Genomic DNA, 19,463 nt, shown 5'->3' on the forward strand with positions numbered 1-19,463 from the left:
ATACGGGCCTCACAGTATCCACCCATGCTAACCCATCTATTTTCTCAAAATACCTCACAACTTATCGACCGCATGAAATCTAACTCAAAAGTGTTCTAGTCAAGCCTATGGGATGAGAGAATCAGGAGAAGGCTTCGATCCTAACTGCTAGGATTGCCCATAGAATGGTCCAATCAATAGGTAATAATGTACCAGCTTGACCTGTTGGAGTTGGGTGTGGATTGCCTTGGGCGCAACTTATGACTGTGGCTCAACAGGACGCGGATTGTAGCCTACTGAAACTTTGCGTGGCACACCGTGAGATATGTGTCTTATCCACATGATGTCCATCTATTTTTCTTTTTTCTTTTTTTTTTTAAAGGCACGGGACTAAATTAAACCATATCTAAAACTTAAGTAGACCACACTGCAGGTAATAGTGGGAATTAAATGCCCATGGTTGAAAACATCTTTGAGTAAATAGAAGTTTTGGATCAAGCTAATATTTAGGTTTCCATTCATTCATGTTTATATGACTTTGTGAATAAGTTGGATGACAAATAAACATCAAGGTAAACCTTAAGAAAGTTTCAATGGTGGATATAATTATCCCTGCTTTTCCAATGGTGTGGTCCACTTGAGCTTTGGATGTAGTTCAATTTTGTGTCCATGCAATAAAATTATCTTAAAAAATTATGGGCAACGTACGCGGATTTCCTGCAGAGAGGTGGGGACCGTTGGAGCTCGGGCGCAGCGAGCGGCGTGGGCAGAGCTGTTGCACCGGTTGGATAGAGGAGGGGCGTGTGGGTTTCGAGTAAAAAGAAAGAGAGGGTTTTTAAGGGACGCGGATTTCCTGCGAAAGCCTTTCGCAGGAAGTTCCTGCGCAAGGATTCTTGTGTGGGGCTCACTATGAAAGCCACTCCGGCCATCCATTTTTCGACTTCATTTTAAGACATGCGACCAAAAATGAGGTGGATCAAAAACTCAATTGGGCCATACGAGAGGAAACTGTGGGGATTTAGTGACCATCGTTGAAACATTTATATGGCCACAAAAGTTTTGTACCAGTTTAATTTCTTGGCTTTTTCACTTCATCTCAGTGAAAATGATCTTATAAATGGTTTGGATGGAATATAAACATCAAGGTGGATCCTGGGAAGGTTTCAATAGTAGAAATTCCTTTTCCCACTGTTTCATCTAGTGTGGCCCACTTGAGTTTTGGATCCTAATCATTTTCGGTCTCATGTCTTAAAATGAGTTCAAAAAACGGATGGACGGATTAGATTTCTAACAAACATTACAGTGGGCCCCATCCAGAATCCTTGCGCAAGAACTACCTGCGAAAGGCTTTCACAGGAAATCCGCGTCCCTTAAAATCCCTCTCTTTCATTTTTACTCGAAACCCACGCGCCCCTCTGTCCAACCGGTGCAACAGCTCTGCCCACGCCGCTCGCTGCGCCCGAGCTTCAACGGTCCCCACCTCTCCGTACAAAACCACACGTGCTTTATACAGGTTCGCCTCTTTTTTTTTTTTTTTTTTTCTGATCTGAATATAAAATCAAGATCTACCTCTCTGTACAAAACCACGCGGGCCTTATACAGGTTCGCCTCTTTCTCTCTGATCTGAAGATAAAATCAAGATCAGTAGGGATTGTTTGGATTGAGAGAAGTTGTAGGAAGGGGAGGAGGTATCTTAGTTCCTGTTTGATACTTCGGCAGGGTAGGATGGCTGATATATAGGCACTTTGAAATTGAATACATTCCATACTAATTTCTAATTAAACTGTCTAATTATGTATTGTTTCAAATGTATCATGAATTAAAAGTTTTGATTATTTCTGACTATTTGATAGATTGTAGGGTTTTTTTTTTTTTTTAATTGCGTCATGAGCAACAATTGGAAGAAAATGCATATGGTGGCTATGTTCTATCCAACCTATTTATTTAGTTACATTGTTCCATATGGTGTGGTCTACCTGAGATTTAAATCAGGTGATTTTTGAGATATAAGTTAAACATGAGAAGCCGCATAGGATAGGAAGCTACATTAGAAAATAGTATTTATTTTTTGGGTCTTTACTCTTGCCCATTGGTGATGAAATCCCATTACCATGTGAGTGTGTTCTCGAGAAAAAAATGTTGTTGATAACTAAATATGGAAAATAAAACAAAGTAAAATATTATTTCCCTTCTCATGCTTTTCTTGAAACAAGTTTCACTTAGGGCTTTAGCTCAACATAAACTTTTTTGGTCATGGGCCGAATTATTTTGGCTTGTCATAGGCCGATTTGGATTCGGACCTACGACTGTAAAATGCGGGTTGGGCTTGGATAGAGCTTGGCCAAGCCTTAATTCGGCCACTGACACTCTCACCCTAGATCCACCTGACTGTGGGGCCACCGTGATGCATGCGACATCCGTTTTGTCCATCCACATTGAAAGCTTATTTTAAGGCATGATTTAAAAAATGCAGTTCCAAATGCTAGATGGACTATAGTACAAGAAATAATGGTGAATGGCGTTAAAAATTTCTTGTGGCCAAAAAAGCTTTGGATCAAGATGATATTTGTATGATCTCTTCATTTAGTTATCTGTGACCTTATCAACAGAATGGATGGAAAATAAACAATCCCGTGGAATCCATGAAGTTTTTAATGGTGGGATTCAATCACTAGAGTTTCCAGTTGTGTGGTCCATCTAAGATTTGTGTTGTCTTCATCTTTGGGAGAAAGACCTAAAATGAGCTTTCAAAATGGTTGGACGGTATGGATTTAGGTCACATACATCACTATGAGCCCAACAGTCAGTGGTCCCACCCACCTTGCCTAATCCGCTCCCCTCTCATTAAGCCCCAATCTCCTCTCTCAAAACCCTAACGTTGTTCTCATCTCTTTCTTCGACATCTCCTTCTCTCACATTCGTCACCTCCAACGTCACCAGCAGCGCTGCTGCTTCCACCGGTAGGGTCACCGCACCACTAGCGGGTAGCACCACCTCCTGCGTCACCAGCAGAGAGTGGTAACACTGCCCATTCCCAACATCGCCACTTCCAGCTCTAGCATTGGAAAGCTGTAGCAACACCGCCGATTCCAGCGGCTGACTCCATCATCATTCAAGCAGCACTCTCTCATTCCCATCATCGCTTTGTTTCCGCTGTCGTTGGCGTAGCCTATTTACTTAAGGTCACTCCATATTTCCTTGATGTCTTGTTTTCGGTCATCTAATTCCTAGTTTTTGAGTCGTTTGTCTTTTTTTTTTTCACATCGCTGTCGTGATATTTCTCTACTACTACAGCTATTGGGTTGCAATGAATGTTATAGATAGTTAAGAGGGTTGGGATGTCTGATCAACATCTAAGTTTGTGCATCATGACTGTTAAGCTGGATGGTTGCAATTACTTCATATGGTCGCATCTGCCAAGATGTATCTTGGTGGGAAGAAGAAATTAGGATATATTACTGGGATAAATGTGAACCCCCACACATATTGGTGTTTTTCTGTCAAGACTCAAGATTGGAAGAGTAACAATCTCATCATGATGGGTTGCTTATGTCCCTCTATGGAATCAGAGATCAGTGGGCCATTGAAAATATTTATGTCAGCTAAGTAGATTTGGGAAATTGTGGCTAAGGGGTCTTTGGGATGGTGGTAAATGGTTTACGTTGTAAATGATTTACTAGTAAATCAGTTAAAGGCTGTAAATGATTTACAGCCTGTCTGTTTGGCTTTAAGTCAGTGTTTGGATAGCCTGTAAATGGTAAATGAAATCTGCTTTATAGGCTTTCATTCAAAAAAATAGAGCTGTTGCCATCTTCTCATTTACTAGTAAATGAAAATTCACCTTTTTGCTGGTAAATGAGAAGGGGGCATTGCTGTAAATGATTTACAAGCAAATTAGAGCATCCAAACACAAGTAGTTAATGATTTGCCCCATTTACCACCATCCAAACGACCCCAAAGATGTACTGCCATTGAGCTGACATGGCAAGAACCTATCAGTTGCATTGAGAAATCTTCAACATGCAACAAGGGGATTCATCTTTTGAGTCTTACTGAGCCTCTTCCCTGTGCCAGAGATGGAGTGAGCTGGTTCACTTATGTGCATCTCATTGAGATCGTTGTTGAATAGCAGAAATAGTTAGAAAAAAACCCTATCTCTGAGTTTCTGGGAGGTTGTAATTCTGAGATAAAACCTCAAAAAGTTTGAGAGTTAGGGAGAGAATCCTTGCCCTTGATCGAAGCTGTCTATAGTTATATCAGAAATGGGGGCTAATCATCGAGGCTAATCTTCTACAAATTTGGGTTGGGTTAGGTCGGGTTAGAAATAATCACGTGTATTTGAGTTGGATTGGTTGGGTTGAGTATAGAGGACTTTGGGTTGGGCTTGCATTGGACACATCAGGTTGGAATTCCGGTCAGCCCAGGTTGCGTCAATTTGCAGGTTGGGTTGGGCACAGGTTGACCCTCAACCCGACCCAACTAGCCCAATGTTGCACCCCTAGTTGTCGGGAATTTCTTGGCTTAGGATTTTCTTGGGGTTTTTTAAAATTTTGATGTCTTTTATCAGGAAAATCTCGCACAAGAAAAAGAAGTGAAAAATATTTATTGTAAATTAGTAGATAATTTTAAGTTTTAATATGTGTGTGTATTTATATATTTATACAGTGACTTAGTAAATACTTTAAATAACTTTTAAGTCAATTACGGATTAACTTTGTGAAAAATTTGAAATTGCCGATATTTTGAAAATCTCAAGACATATCTGCTTAAAATATTTCTCACGTAAATATGATGAGATTTTCAAAATCTCGGAGATATTTGTCTCACTGGTTTCATCAAATAAATTAGAAGGGGTATTTTGGTTATGTGGACATTTCAAAAGTATTATTTTGATGTTTTACAGTAGCATAGATATAGATATGAATTTTTTTTGAGAACTATGGGCCACCTAATGAATGGATCAGCTTGATTTTGGGGCTATTGTCTATACATTGGTAACCGCCTGATTAATGGTTTGGATCTTGTGCGTCTCTGCTGTGCATGGCAGATCTGATAGCATGTACATGGGCTACTTGGTGCACTCCAAGGGGCTTGACACATCTTGATCGCTTAAGTGAAATTTTTTGCGGGTTTTGCTATGCCTAATTATTTTTATGGTATACAAAATACCTAGCTGTCGGATCTAGGAAATGATTAGGTGATCCAAGCCATGGATTTTATGAGATACTTATTTGATGATGGTTGCCTAACAAATTTTCAAGATTGAAAAATCCTAAATTTTCCATCAATTGGTCCAGTAGTCCATATTCAAAGGAAAAGAGCTGAATGACCAAAGACTTTAAACATTTCAATTAGGGTGGCAATGGCCTAGGTTTGGGCTGAGCCAGGCGAGGACTGGGCCTGACCCAAAATAGTAGGTCCTAGCCTGAGCTCAGAAAATTTTGGTTGGGCACACACCCAACCAGCCTGAAAATTGATAAAATCCCTACTTCCCACTTGAATGTTCTTAATCTATCTGTTCATCAAGTGGGCTGCACATAAAAAAGAAAAAAAGAAAAAAGCTAAATGAATGAAAAACAACGGTCTGCATTCAAGATGCATGGGTTGTCTAATTGAGGATTGGAATTGCATATTTGTAGAATATAAAACATGTATATATATGAAGTTGGGTTAGACAGGGCTAAAATGGAAGTTTCTCAAGCCCAGCCTATTTGCCAAGATAATGGGTCCAAGCTCGGCCCATGGCCCATGGGCTACTTTACGTTGACCATTGACATTTTTCTACACCACCTTGCTTTGTAGGCCATTGTTTACATGGCTATAATAGTCTGATTCGTGTATATAGTAATCCATTTTTCATTCACAGTGGGTCCCCGAAATGGATAGTTGTGATTGACACTTCAACCTAAAACATGTAAGTGGAGAGAATGCTCCACAGTCCACACTTTTCCGATGTCTTTTGGCACTGAGAAATTAGAGGGAAATAATAGAAACGGCATTTTAGTAAGTTGGGAGGTTATCTTGACATATTTGCCTAGTGCGTGAAAGTAAACAAAAATGAAACGGAGTTAGATATTTTTAATTAAAAGAGTTGGAAGTATGTTAGTGTAATTTCATAATGAGTATAAGATTATATCTGAAATCCCTAAATATGAATACTTTGCCTAGTGGGTGCTTATCAACGCAGCATACTCTCAATATTATAACTCATCTCTGCTATATGTAATGCGAGTAGTCAGGGTTATCTTTTATCGCAGTTAGTTTTTGAAGAGTATATTATCGGGATTGAAATGTTGGCTTTATACAATAAGAGTATTACATTGTCCCTTTCTGCATATTCAGCCGCGATTCCTTGAGAATCCTACTAGTAGGGTGCTGAATCAGGTGTATAGCTCCCTTTCATGGGTGCAAGAATCTACAGTTACCGATGCTTGTCTGCATGTATCTAAACAGTGTTCTCATCAGTGATGTTGTCTCGAGATGCACGTTTCTGAAAAGAGTAGATTTGCTACGATGCACATGGTGTTGAAAATCTCAACACATGCTCCGAATATTGAGAATTCGTGTGTATGGCTGCATTTAAAAGAGGCAGATGATGTTAACATTGATGTTTTGAATCCTGGAACCCTGAATCTGTATGCCTCAAGCGAATCCTGGAACCCTGAATCTGTATGGCTCAAGCTCCATCCGAGCCTCTGAGGCGACTCGGTGTCCGAGTGCCAAATCTGTGGTTCTCATGTATGTGGATATCCGAGGAGTGGAGCATGAAGTAGTTGGATTGATTGGTGCTGCCAACATCAGTTTTGGTTTCAATAAAAGATGAATTCACCCTGAATCTATGACAAATAGATGAGGTAAAATTACTTTAGTGGTATTCCTATAGAAAAAAAAAAAATTGCTTCTTAACTCTTTTTTTTCATGGGAAGTGTTCGGCTACAAACTGGTGGTATTCCTATAGAAAAAATCTGCTTCTTAACTTTTGTATTTTTTATTTTTCATGAGAAGTGTTTGGCTACAGACTGTGCTGCAATGTATTCCTGCTCCATTTCATATGCTGAAAAGTTTAACCATGTGAATCTAAAATGTCGAAATCACGCACGCTTTTGTTCTTGTAATCTACTCCAAAGATTCTCTCCTGTGGAAGAATTGAGAACAATACGGCAATTTGTGTGATTCTCAACCACTGGTTATGTGGGCTGTATGATGAATCACCCACTATCTGGAAACCAAGCTTCTTAAAAAAGTACAGTGAAATCTTCGATTTTTTTTTTCCCCTCTTCCTCTTTCTTATCCTTCTGTATGACACTTCGGGTGGTCCACAAATGTGTGAGGCCCACCTGACAAGTGGACCACTACACTTTTGTGACCTGCCACATTGAATGTGGGGCCTCGTTTCATCCCTGCGGATGTGCCATCAAAATAAACAAGCTTGTTCTTAGGCTGATCCAGCCTCAGCTCATTGACTACCATATATCAAAGTGAATTGCATTTTCTTCATTTGAATTTCATTTACTCCCACGGCATTGTTTTTTTTTTTTTTAGAGCATGTAAGTTTACTAATAAATCAACTGGATTTCTATATGAAATGAAGCTAATAGAAGAGGACAGGTGGTACCAGTCGTGTCACTTCCCTCAGTGAGGATGATATCAAGTTCTCTGCAACGTATGTGCTGTTGTACCATCAAATTGAACTTGAAGAAGTGAGGGCCACAGTGGGTGTACCATCTTAGGCTGATTGTTTGAATTCTTGAAGAGTAGCACTTGGCATTTTGCTTAGCATGTTGATTTTTTCCATTAATGGAGTAGATCAATTTTGCAGCATTGTGAATATTTTGTGAAGTATTGATCAATTTGATCAATCTTCCACTACTTGGGATAGATAAGCGGAGCGTTTTAGAATGCAATTTTCTCTTTTCTTTTTTCCCATGGAGAATTGCAAGTATATGTTATTCTTGTGCAGTCAATCTGAACTTCTTCCTTCTTTTTTTTTTTTTCAAAGAAAAAGGTTCTTGTTAATATGAAAATGATGGTAACTGAATATGAATGGTTTTCATTTTTTTGCCCAGCAGGGATGGTACACTAGAGCCTGCTGTGCAGCTTGGCCCATTGCCACTAATTCATTACTAAAAACCCTGCCTCCAAGGGCTGAAAAATAAGGGAAATCCCAACAACAATGGGTGCTGCTTCGTCTTCATCATCATTGTCAGAGCAACAATTTCAAAACACTAGGAAGCAGTCATTAGGGCTTGTGGTGAATGCCATGAAGAGGAAAGACAGCTTCATACAACTATTCTTCATGACGGGGATCCTCCTCCTTAGCATGAGATCCCTGGGCCAGAAGTACCGTATCAACGATCTCTGTGAGGACACCGCCTCACTCAAAGAGGAGCAAGAATCCCTCGCCCAGCGGATGAAGGACATCAAGAACACCCTCCTCCATGAAGCCTCCCTCGACTCCTCCGGTGTGTTTGCTTCCCGTCTCCGTCTCCTCTTTAATGACGCTGACAGCAACTCTCCTCCACCGCCGCCTTCGGCCTCCTAACTTAGGTGAATTACATTCACTCCTACACATCTATGGTTAGCAAATATCTCATTATTTTGACCAATGGGAAGACCGAATGTGAAATTCTGCTGTTGGACGCACAGTTGATTGGAGTTGCAATTATTGGTCTGAAAAAAAAATCAACCACTTTTGTGAACAGTTTCTCTCTTTGATCTATTTCGGCCAGGAATTTTTCTTTATGTAAAATAATAAAATTTGAAGTATTTTTACTGCTAGTATCATTAGGTTTGAAGTAGAAATTGTACTCAGCTTCAACTTCTTTTTTAAAATTTTAAAATACAATTGTTGATTTGATTGATTGTTCCCCACTTAATTGACTGGGTTTGATGTTGATTCATTTGTTAACCCTGGCATTGGATGATGACCAGCTTATCAATTGTAGCTCTGTGATTTCTTAACATTCAATTGCTAACTTGTCTAGGATAATGTAAAGATCAGGATGATTAACTCAGGTGGACCATGCCTTGAGAGTGGATTAGTCTAATTTTGAGCAGGTGGATTTCATTATTGGGCCATGATGTTGTTCCGTCTGTGTCTATATTTAATATGGTTGACCTAAAACTAGGCAGCATGTTTTTTAAAACTGAAATTTTGGTTTTGAGCTTTGGTTGGTTTATTACATTTGCAGCAGGACTCTACCCCAATTATTGTTGTATTTCCCATCTTTATCACTGTTGATTGTTGAGATGATTGAACAATCCTAACCATTTTATTAGAGGAACATCTAGTTGAACGGTTATCTAATGGATGCAGATTTTGGGATGTTGGCTGGTATGTTTGTGGTGGGATGACCATTTAACTTGAGGTTATTGGTTGCAAGTTGCAGCAGTTGGGTCGATAGAAATGGGTCTAGGTCCGGTCAAGGAGATAGGAAAAGAGAGTAGTTTGGATACAAGGGAGGTCTACTTGAATGATTTCACCATTTTAAGTGTCCGTTTGGGTAGGGCATCCAATGAATCAAGATTAAATGTAATCCTAATCCTGATTTTGGTAGGTCCCATGCCCTCCAAGTGGATTCACTGTGGTACAACGGCACTCTTCTCTACATAAATGCAATTATCGCAGTTGAGAAATGTTGTAGTGCTCTCAGAGCACTATAAGTTATAGTGCTTGTAGTTACTTTGGGACACTTGGTCAATCCAATCCATTGATCTAGACTATTCATTACTAAAGCACATTTATCGGCTGGCATGCAAATATCATGCTGACTCAAGAACTATTATCCATTTGATCAATGACATTTATCATGGATGGTGAGCACTATTTACACTCAAATAAGTCCTATCAACAATTTAATCCATTTATTTGCTAGAACCCATCATGGATTGCTTATGATTTAAAAGAGTCACTTGTGTTAAGCAATCTTAACTATCCCAGCCATGTATTGGAAAATGATTGCTATAGAAAAAACTCCAAATGAAGGATGGATTTGATCAATCTATCAATACGGTTTTTGCATTCGAGCCAATGAAATGTGTCATGGACTTGATGGACAATTCAGATTAATTGATTAGATTGTCCAACAATGTTCCGGTGAATTGTCAGTATTGCCAGCTTTGCGATACTGATACAACTGTAAGTTGTTTTTCTGGGTATCAATGATATATCGGTGAGATATCGCCATATAACGATATCGTCAAGATGTTGCCATTGTATCGTGTGTACAAATTCCAGGAATTGACTTGCATCGGTGATATTATCGCTAATGCAAGTCGACCCGTTTATGTGGACTGGATTTTGAGTACTCCATTTTTTGTTTGGGGATTGGATTTTGACCACACCAATTTTTGTGAATCAAATTCCAAATTTGGGGGGGAATTTATGAGAAGGGAAAAGGCATGCAGAAATACTCTGACAGAGGGGGTGGGGGGGTTTTGATCACTCTTCCATTTTTGGAAAATTTTAATTATTTAAAATTTCAAATATATATATAGAAAACAATGAATACTATTTCATGAAAATCATTTTTTGTATTCATGGTTGAATGTTGATGAGTGACATGTAGCAATTTTTCATGATTTTTTTCTTTGAAGTTTTAAAAATTATGAAGAAATTTAAAAAAATCTCTCTACTTTTAAAAGCTAATCATTTTATTTCATAATTATGTATGCACATATGGATGGATATATGATGTGTGTGTGTGCGCGCATGTGCGCATTGATGGATGTGTTGTTCATGTACAGATGGGTCATAGCTACATGTTTGTATCATGGATGGATGGATGCATTAATGTGTATATATGCATATGAATGGATGGATGGACCGATGACTGTGTATGTGTGCTTGGATGGATGAATGGTTGGATATTGGATGGACGGATGGTTATAAATCACGTTTGTGTATGTATGTATGCATGCATGGATGGATGGATCAATGTATGCATGTATGTGTATGTCTATGGATGGATGGATAACTCTTTTTTAGTAACAACTTTAAGTGATTATTGTGTTAATAGTGATATGATCTGAATGAAATGAACTGATTTTGATTACTATTGCACTAATTTTTTTTTACGACTGTGCATGCTTTAGGCCCTATTAAATGGAAACTTATTATGTGTGGTTATATTTATTTATTTTTTATATTCATGAAATATATAAGTGTATGCACTTTAGCATCTCCTGCAAATTCATTGGAAAATTTTAACATTCACCCCCATGTCTCCCTAATGTTTCTCCCTCGATATGTGTTTGTGTATCACGGATCAGTGATTCATGTAACAATATTGATGCTACGGACATCGTGTCCAAGTAAACTTGCAACTAGGACTCCTTATAACTTGCAAAGCATTGGAGCATTTCTCATCAGAGTTCGGAGAAAAATTATAAATGCCTTTAATACAAATATCCCTAGGAAAGTGCAGCATAGGTACAATAAAATTGGGTCCAGCTCCATGGCTCAATGGTAGATAAATCCTGTTTCAACACTGAGATCATGGGAGTGTGGGTGTGTGTGAGTGTATGTGTAGGTTTTTATTTTATTTTATTTTATTATTTATTATTTTATTATTTTTTAATTCATTTTTAAGGTATGGTGAAATCTGTGGAGGGCAAGAGGCCCGCCAAAAAGGTACAGTCCCAAAGGGACCGGAATAACACCCTGATCCATAGCTCAAGTGTTAGACTGAGTGAAAGATACCTTGTTTCAACACCGAGGTCTTGGTATCGATCCCTAGTGGGGGTGGCTAACAGTGAAGTGTGAACCGACAGTAGGGACAAGCAAACAGAAATAAATAAATAAATAATGGACCGTAGGTGAGCCTCGCATGATCAGTCTCATGCTAGTGCGCCATGGCAAGATCACAATGGGCCGGCATGAGTAGCACACTCGTGGCATCTTCAAACTTCCTCATTTGAATGCTCATTTCCTTGTCACCTTCTTCCTCTTCAATTCAAAAGCAAAAACACATCCACCCTTTGGATATTAAAAAAAGCCAGCTGATGTGAAGAGAGAGGAACACGGATTCGGCAGTGTTGGAAAAGCTCTGTGGGCCCCACCACGATGTATGTGTTTTATCCATGCTGTCAATCCATTTTGCCAGCTCATTTTAGAGCATGAGCCAAAAAATGTAGCAAATCCAAATCTTAGGTGGACCACACCATAGGAAACAGTGGTGATTGAACATGCACTGCATGGTTGGCCCCACAGAGCTGGGGTGTTGTACGCAGTGTTGTGCATGCATGCATTTAAGTGAATGCAATTACATCTAAATAGTGGGCCACATCAAATATCATGTTGATCAAACAATCTCGGCAATAAGATTTTGCCTATTTAATTAGAACCCCTACGTGGACCAGGTAAGAACCATTATGTGGACCGTACGTACAGAAGATGAGACTGATTAAACCCTCATGGGCCAGCCCTCTTGAGTTTTGTAGGGATTTTTACAAAAAGCTACTAAAGTACAAAAGGTGGGCCTCTTGAGTTTTACAAAGAATTTTACAAAAAGCTACCTAATTGTATGGAATTTATATTCCAGTACTTTTTAAAAAAAGGTTTTACCTATCATTCTACTACCTTCCGTTACATTTCTTTAGTGTTTGGTTGGATGATCACCCCCACTCTTGATTCTAGTGAACAGCATGACTGGAAAAGTCACCCAAATTCACCTCCACCTGTGATTCAGGTGGACAGCCTAATTGGAAAAAAAGTACAAGGCAACATGGACTTCCAAGTTGTTTCCTGTGGCATGGCCCACATGAATAATGGATGGGTATGTTTTTTGGGCCACAGGCTTAAATTTTGGTCGCATTTAATGATTGGAGTGAATTTTATATAATCATCATGGTGGACCTTGTAAAATTAAGAGTGAACATCACTTGTGACTGATTTCTTTAGTGTGGCGCCATCTGATTTACAAGTCAGCCTGATTTTTTTGGCTCTAGGCCTAGAATGAAATTACACATTTAATGGTTAGAGTGGATTTCACATGCACATTACAGTGGGCTTGCCAAATATAAGCTGACGGGTCCCGAGATGATTGGGAAAAAAGGAATATAAACATGAGGCTGCTCTTGATTTTGATGGGACCTATAGTGATGTTTATGTAAGATCCACTCTTATAATTAGATATTTAGTCTTGTATCATGCCCAAAGGAAAAAATAAAAATAAAAATAAATTAGGTTGACTTGTGATTCTAGTGGGCCACCTCAAAGGAAATGCCCAAATGAAAATAAAAATAAAAATTAGGTTGACTTGTGATTCTAGTGGGCCACATCAAAGGAAAAAGTTGAGAAAGAGACATCCACCCTTCATTTTTATAGGGCACCCCGGGATAATGATATAAAATCCACTCAAACCATTGGATTCCACACAAATATTTAGACCTGTGATTTAAAAATAATTCTAATCTATGATTCACATGTGTCACACTAATGAAAATGGTTTGGAGGGCAAGCATAGCCTGTACATTGTTTCTAATCATGTGTTACCCATGAATCACATATGGAGTTTTTTTTTTTTGGCCCTTATACTAGCATGACATGACACACCTAGTGTTTGGGGGTGGATTTTACATAAACATCACAGTGGGGATTACCCGAACGGTCACCCATTTGCTTGTAAGTGACGGGTAGTGGAATGATAATTATATAGATTAATAAAGTAGTTTTTTGAAAACTTTTTAGTCACCAAAATATTAATTTCATGATAAGTAGGTAATTTTTTGTTAACTTTTTTTTTTTTAAAGGATACTTTTTGTATCTTCTCCTCATGCTGGTGTGTTACACCCGATTAATGGATTTGACAAAAGATACCCCCGTTGTTCCATGTGGTGTGGCCTATTCAAGTTTTTAACCTAGCTGATTTTTGGGCTTTGGGCCTTCCATCAAGAAAATAACCTGGTAGATAGAATGGATTTCATAACACAACATTGTGGGCCCAAAAGAATCACGATTTGTTTTTGGAAAGTAAGGAAAACACTCTTATTTCTTCTCAAGGAGTACTCAGCCCAAAGAATATAAAAAAGAGCCTACACTCAGTGCAGGGAAGAGAGGAAGAGAAAAATGGGAAAGAAGCATCAAATATCGGATTAAAGGTATGTTTGGTAGCACCAAATATTGTGAAATTTTATGGTATTTGGTGCAACCAAACGCACCCTCATGTTTTTCTAACCGAGAATCACGAAATAGACATATGGGCCCACATAAGTATAACCAAACAGCAGCCTGTCACCTTGGACCACAAGTCGGAATCTAGGTGGGGCCCATTGTGATGTTTGTGGGAAATCCACTCTGTCCACACGTTCTTCCACCTCATTTAGCACATGAGACAAAAAAAATAAAATAAAATAAAAATAAAAATAAAAAAATAAAAAATAAAGGGTTTGATCCACAACTAAAGTGGGCCACATGACTATTGGAACATTCGTTTATAAAAGTGGGAATGACTTATGAACGGTTTTGGATGGCATATAAACAACACGTTGGACCCAAAAATGTTTCAACGGTGGGCATTTCCTTCCCCACAATTTCTGTCATGTGGCCCACTTGAGTTTTTGATCTGCCTCAATTTTGGTCTCATGTCCTAAGATAAGGTGGCAAGGCGGATGGATGGGGTAGATTTCTCACAAATATCACAGTAGGTCCCACCTAGCTTCAGTAACTTCCTGCTCGTGGGTGTTTGGCAGGGGCTCTGTGGGGTCCACCGTGATGTATGTTTTTTTAATCCACGCCATTCATCCATTTTCCAGCTCATTTTAGGATGGAGTAAAAAATTGAAGCATAACCGTAGATTCAGTCATGTCGGGACCTGATTGAGATCCATCGGGTCATGAGTGCAGGGCCCACTTTGATGTATGTGTTGTATATCCACACCATCTATCCGTTTCCCTGCTCATTTTAGATGTGGGCCCAAAACTAAAGGAGATTCAAATATCAGGTGGACTGTATCATAGGAAACATTGGTGATCCACCGTTAAAAACTTCTTCTGAGCCACAAAATTTTAAGATGTAGCTGATATTTGTATTTTTACATTCATTCATGTCCGTTTGGCTTTATCAACACATTGGATGGGAAATAAAAGTTAAGGTGAGCCTCAGAAAGTTTTTAATGGTAAGCGGTTCAATCATTAGTGTTGGCCATAGTGAGGTCCACCTGGGATTTGAACCGGCGTCAGTTTTGGGCCAACATCCTAAAATGAGCTGGAAAAATGGATTGACGGCATGGATATACAACACAAACATTAAGGTGGGTCCCACACTCACAACCTGTCCGAATTGACTGAATCAGTGCCCACCATTATCAGCTTGATCCAAAACTTCTGTGCCCCCGATGAGATTTCAACATCTGGTGTTCAATCCCCATGATCTTATCTTTTGTGGCCTGGTCCACTTGAGCTTTGGATATGCTTTAATTTTGGTTTCATGTCCTAAAATGACTTGAAAATATGTATAGATGACGTGGATAAAATAAATACATCATCAGGTGGTGTTTACACTTGACAAAATCATGGAGGAATAAAATTAGAGATGAGCACAAGTCAAATTCGAGTCGAGCTAGGCTAAGCTCAACCCCACTATGATCCAAGCTTGAGCTCAACTTGACTCAATCTTCGAGCTCACTCCTCTAACTCACCTCGGCTCACTCGTTCCAGTCGAGTTGAGCTGGGATCGGTTAGGTCGAACAAGTTGTTCAAGTCGAGACGAGTTATATGATTTTTTAAATATTATTTTTTAAATTATTATAAAATCATTAAAATGATAAAATTAAGATTATTAAAACTAAGATAAGTGCGGTGATAGTGCATAACAAATCATTACAAGATAACAAGTAATAACATGAGAATGTTTGTTACTACAAAACCTTAAACTCATTTAATATTCACCAACAACTTGTTAACATGGTCCATATGAGGAGCGTCTTCTCGGCTGGCAAATATGAGAGTTAACGCCTTCATCTGAACTCGATCCATCAACATCACTTTCATCATCTCATTCACTTGATGCGTTTTAAATTTCATCGACGACATGAAATATGTTTGTAGATCCGGAGGTGCTATATCTTCTCCTAAGTAATTGTTTACTTCTTTTGAATCATAAGGTGGTGAAACTTCAATATCATGTTCCTGTATAAATTTAACTAACTTTTTAAATCATTTTTTATGAGCCAATCTATAAGGAGTTCCTAACATCTTATACAATGAGGAGAACTTATAGAGAAACTTTGATGTTTTATAGTTCTTCTTAGTCTCCGTGCTCGACGTCATGTTACCTTGGAGGATATAGATATTTAGATGCCTCCGCCTTTTTCCTGCTTATATTCAAGGTAAGTTTCAATTGTTCTTCTTCCAAAGCTTTTAATATGGCATTCTCACCTTCTTCTTTCTTACTAATTTGTTGCACTCTCTCTATTTCTGGATCTTCATATATTATCGTTATTATATATTTTGTGACTAGTTGAATTTAGTGTGAAGGGGGTGGACTTTTTCTTATTTGAGTTTAAGAGAACTCGGAATAGAATTCATACTTATTGTGAGGCATTGGGACATGATTTTGCGTCTCCTCCCTGACCAGATAAGTGTATTCTTAGTCAGTTGATTTTATTCACAAATATGTTTCTACACAAACGACATTTAATCTTCATTCTTCTAGATGTTGAGGAGTAGACTTAGATACCGTAATCCCAAATGTCAGCAGATAAATCATTAGACGACATTTCTACATAATAACTTTTGTTAATAGAGAATTACATTTTTAGGTAAAGTCATGAAATCAATATAATTTACAAATAATAAATTATAGTACGTTTAAAATTTAAATGTTAATATTCAGTTACTCCAAAAATAATAGAAATTAAAGTCTTACAGAACAAAATATGAATTATTATGAGTAACAAGATCAAGATATACTAAAAATTAAAAATCACATTTAAAATTTAAACAGATGAAGGTGCGGTCTCGTCTAGACTCTTAATTTCATCTTCTTCATCAAATGAACTACTAGTGCTAAACTAAACACAACCAATCTTTTGTACAAATAAGTGCTTCAATTGTTTTAGGTGCAAGAGAGCTTCATATTTGTTCACCACCCTACTACCAGTGCTAAATTTAGACTCTGATTCCACTGTTATAATTAAAATTGATAAAATATCTCGAGCCATCAATGATAATAGAGGGTATTTTTCTTCACGAGCTCTCGTCTTTCACCAATATAAAATGTCAAAGTCTTGGTTGGAGACCTTCACTACTGTTTCCTTGATATATACACCAATTCTGACTCGTTTGTTTAATGACTCGCTTTATCTTGTTCTAAGGTTGAGAAGTACTCATCGAGAAAATTATCATCACCTACAGATGAACTACAATCACATTCATGCATAAGTCGTGTGTCCTGTCTTGTAGTAGAATTACTCACGTAAGAGGAGTACAATTCTTCAACCATCACACAAACAATACTAGTTGTTTCAACTGTTGCATTTTCAAATAAATAAATCTTCTTATAAATGTAACTAATCAGTCTCCTTTTGTAGCGAGAATCAAAGACAACAGTTAAAGCCATTAACAGGTGACATTCGCTCTAGTACTTTTCAAATTTCACTTACATGTTTAATGCCATTTTTTAAATATAACATGGACATGTTGTGACACTTTTCTAAAGAGCATTCTTAATCTTCCAAAGCTTTAGAAGAAACAAATTTGCTGCTAGATATTTATTTTCGAAAAATAATTTCGTGCAATCATAGTAAACTCGAAAAAAACTACGAGCATCTTCAACTATTTTCCAATCATTTTTATTAAATAAGCAAACATATGCTTTGTAAAGGACTAAAAATTTTGGAAATGCAATTTTCAACTTTGACTGTTGCATCCAACATTTCTTATATTGAATTCCAATGGGTGAATATATCTAACTTAAATGTTTTTTGTGATATGACATTTAAACATTTGAGCATATCATTCCATATATTAAGTATTGATGGTGACCCCCTTATATGATTCATGCTCTCTTGTATATTCTTAATCGTTTTGTCAATTATTTTTAACTCCTCTTGCACAATCATATTTAGAATGTGAGCATAACATCTGACTTGGAATACTTTTTTTCCAAAATAAAGACTCCATACTATCTTGAATTGGCTTTGCAAAAATGAAACCACAACATCGTTTGCACATGTACTACTAGTGCGCAAGGTTTTTGGCAGTTAGTGAATTCCAATATGTATTCATATAGTATGCAGTTAGTAACATGTACCTCTTCCTTTACTTGGATGTGGTCCACAAGTCTGAAGTAAAACTTATACGTGACACTGATGATAAAAGGGTTTTCATCTTTGTCTTTTCATTTATATACATTTTTATGCATTCTCTTTTCATCTTGACCTACGAGCACTTTTCAAATTTGGGATTTAAATATCTATTATATTCGTTAAAAACTCTACTCTCTATAATTCTAAATGCATGATTTCTTATCAACAATGACTATTTTTGCAAACCATTCTGTCTTTTTTAATTTTATAAGTGATGAAAGCAGCTTGCATGTCGGAGTTGCTTCCTTCAGATGAAGTAAATGAGAGCAATTGTTGGCATGAACGTGGAATTTTTGTGCTCTTAGCACAATTAATACTATATCTGCGATAATGCAAAGTTGATCTCCCATAATGTTTTTGAATATTGACTTGTAATGCTTACATATATAACCATGATAACACGGTTCAAACCATCTTTTACCTCAACCTCTTCAAAATCGTCGTAAATTACTGATATTTTCTTTTCTTTATTAGATATATTTGAATTTAAGTTTTTCTCATCTCTTTAGACATCAACAACTAGAGGGGATGTGGCAGATGCATCAACATCAGTGGTAGTGTAAGCAATATTAGGTACATGATATATTACCAAATTGTCCAACTTGGGCAATTTAAGAATTCATATATTTAAAGAATATCAAATCAATAATTGATTTGAATATAATTTATTGTATATGAATTCTTAAACGGGTAGGTAGATTATTAAATTCATCTGTTAAGTGTGGGGTCACTCTAAATTTAATTGATTTGTGTTTAATTAAAGTATTCAATTACAAATACTTGAATTAAGCATAAATTAAATTTAAGTAATCAACTACAAGTCTACACAAGTCTAGAATTTCTCAATTCAAAGTAGTTCAAGTAATAAAGAATCAAATTTAGGTAATTAAGATTTAAATTCAAGTAGTTGTAGAATTCAAATTTAAGTAATCATTATTCAAGTTCAAGCAATATATGATTTAACCCAATCCAACCATGTCTCAACCCTGACCCAACTCGACATAACCCTAACCCAACCTAACCCTGACTCAATCCGACCCTAACGCAATCTAACCTTGACTCAACCCAACCCTGACCCAACGCAACACAACCCAACCATGACCCAACCCGACACAACTCGACAATGACCCAACCTGACCCTGACCCAACCAGTTTACGAATCAATTTTTTTCTACT

The 19,463-nt window shown here is 37.6% G+C and overlaps 1 protein-coding gene across 5 annotated transcripts; it reads left to right on the forward strand.

Moving 5' to 3' along the window:
• The first annotated feature begins 1,353 nt into the window (after nucleotides 1–1,353).
• LOC131251030 (uncharacterized) lies at nucleotides 1,354–8,855 on the forward strand. Of its 5 annotated transcripts, XM_058251495.1 has the most exons (3): nucleotides 1,376–1,492; nucleotides 6,735–6,833; nucleotides 8,049–8,855. In XM_058251495.1, the coding sequence occupies exon 3, from the start codon at nucleotides 8,153–8,155 to the stop codon at nucleotides 8,519–8,521; it is 369 nt and encodes a 122-aa protein (XP_058107478.1). In that variant the 5' UTR covers nucleotides 1,376–1,492; nucleotides 6,735–6,833; nucleotides 8,049–8,152; the 3' UTR covers nucleotides 8,522–8,855. The 5 variants fall into 5 exon arrangements, with proteins under 5 accessions (XP_058107477.1, XP_058107478.1, XP_058107479.1 ...); XM_058251494.1 differs by lacking the exon at nucleotides 6,735–6,833 and having other exon boundaries at nucleotides 1,354–1,492; XM_058251496.1 differs by lacking the exons at nucleotides 1,376–1,492; nucleotides 6,735–6,833 and adding an exon at nucleotides 1,512–1,581.
• Nucleotides 8,856–19,463: the final 10,608 nt, after the last annotated feature.

This window comes from Magnolia sinica, chromosome 7 (genome assembly GCF_029962835.1).
Source record: "Magnolia sinica isolate HGM2019 chromosome 7, MsV1, whole genome shotgun sequence".
NCBI classification, from domain to species: domain Eukaryota; kingdom Viridiplantae; phylum Streptophyta; class Magnoliopsida; order Magnoliales; family Magnoliaceae; genus Magnolia; species Magnolia sinica.

Excerpts from the sequence above, each read along its gene's own strand:
- LOC131251030 (XM_058251494.1), top strand. The coding sequence starts at position 8,153 with ATGGGTGCTGCTTCGTCTTCATCATCATTGTCAGAGCAACAATTTCAA.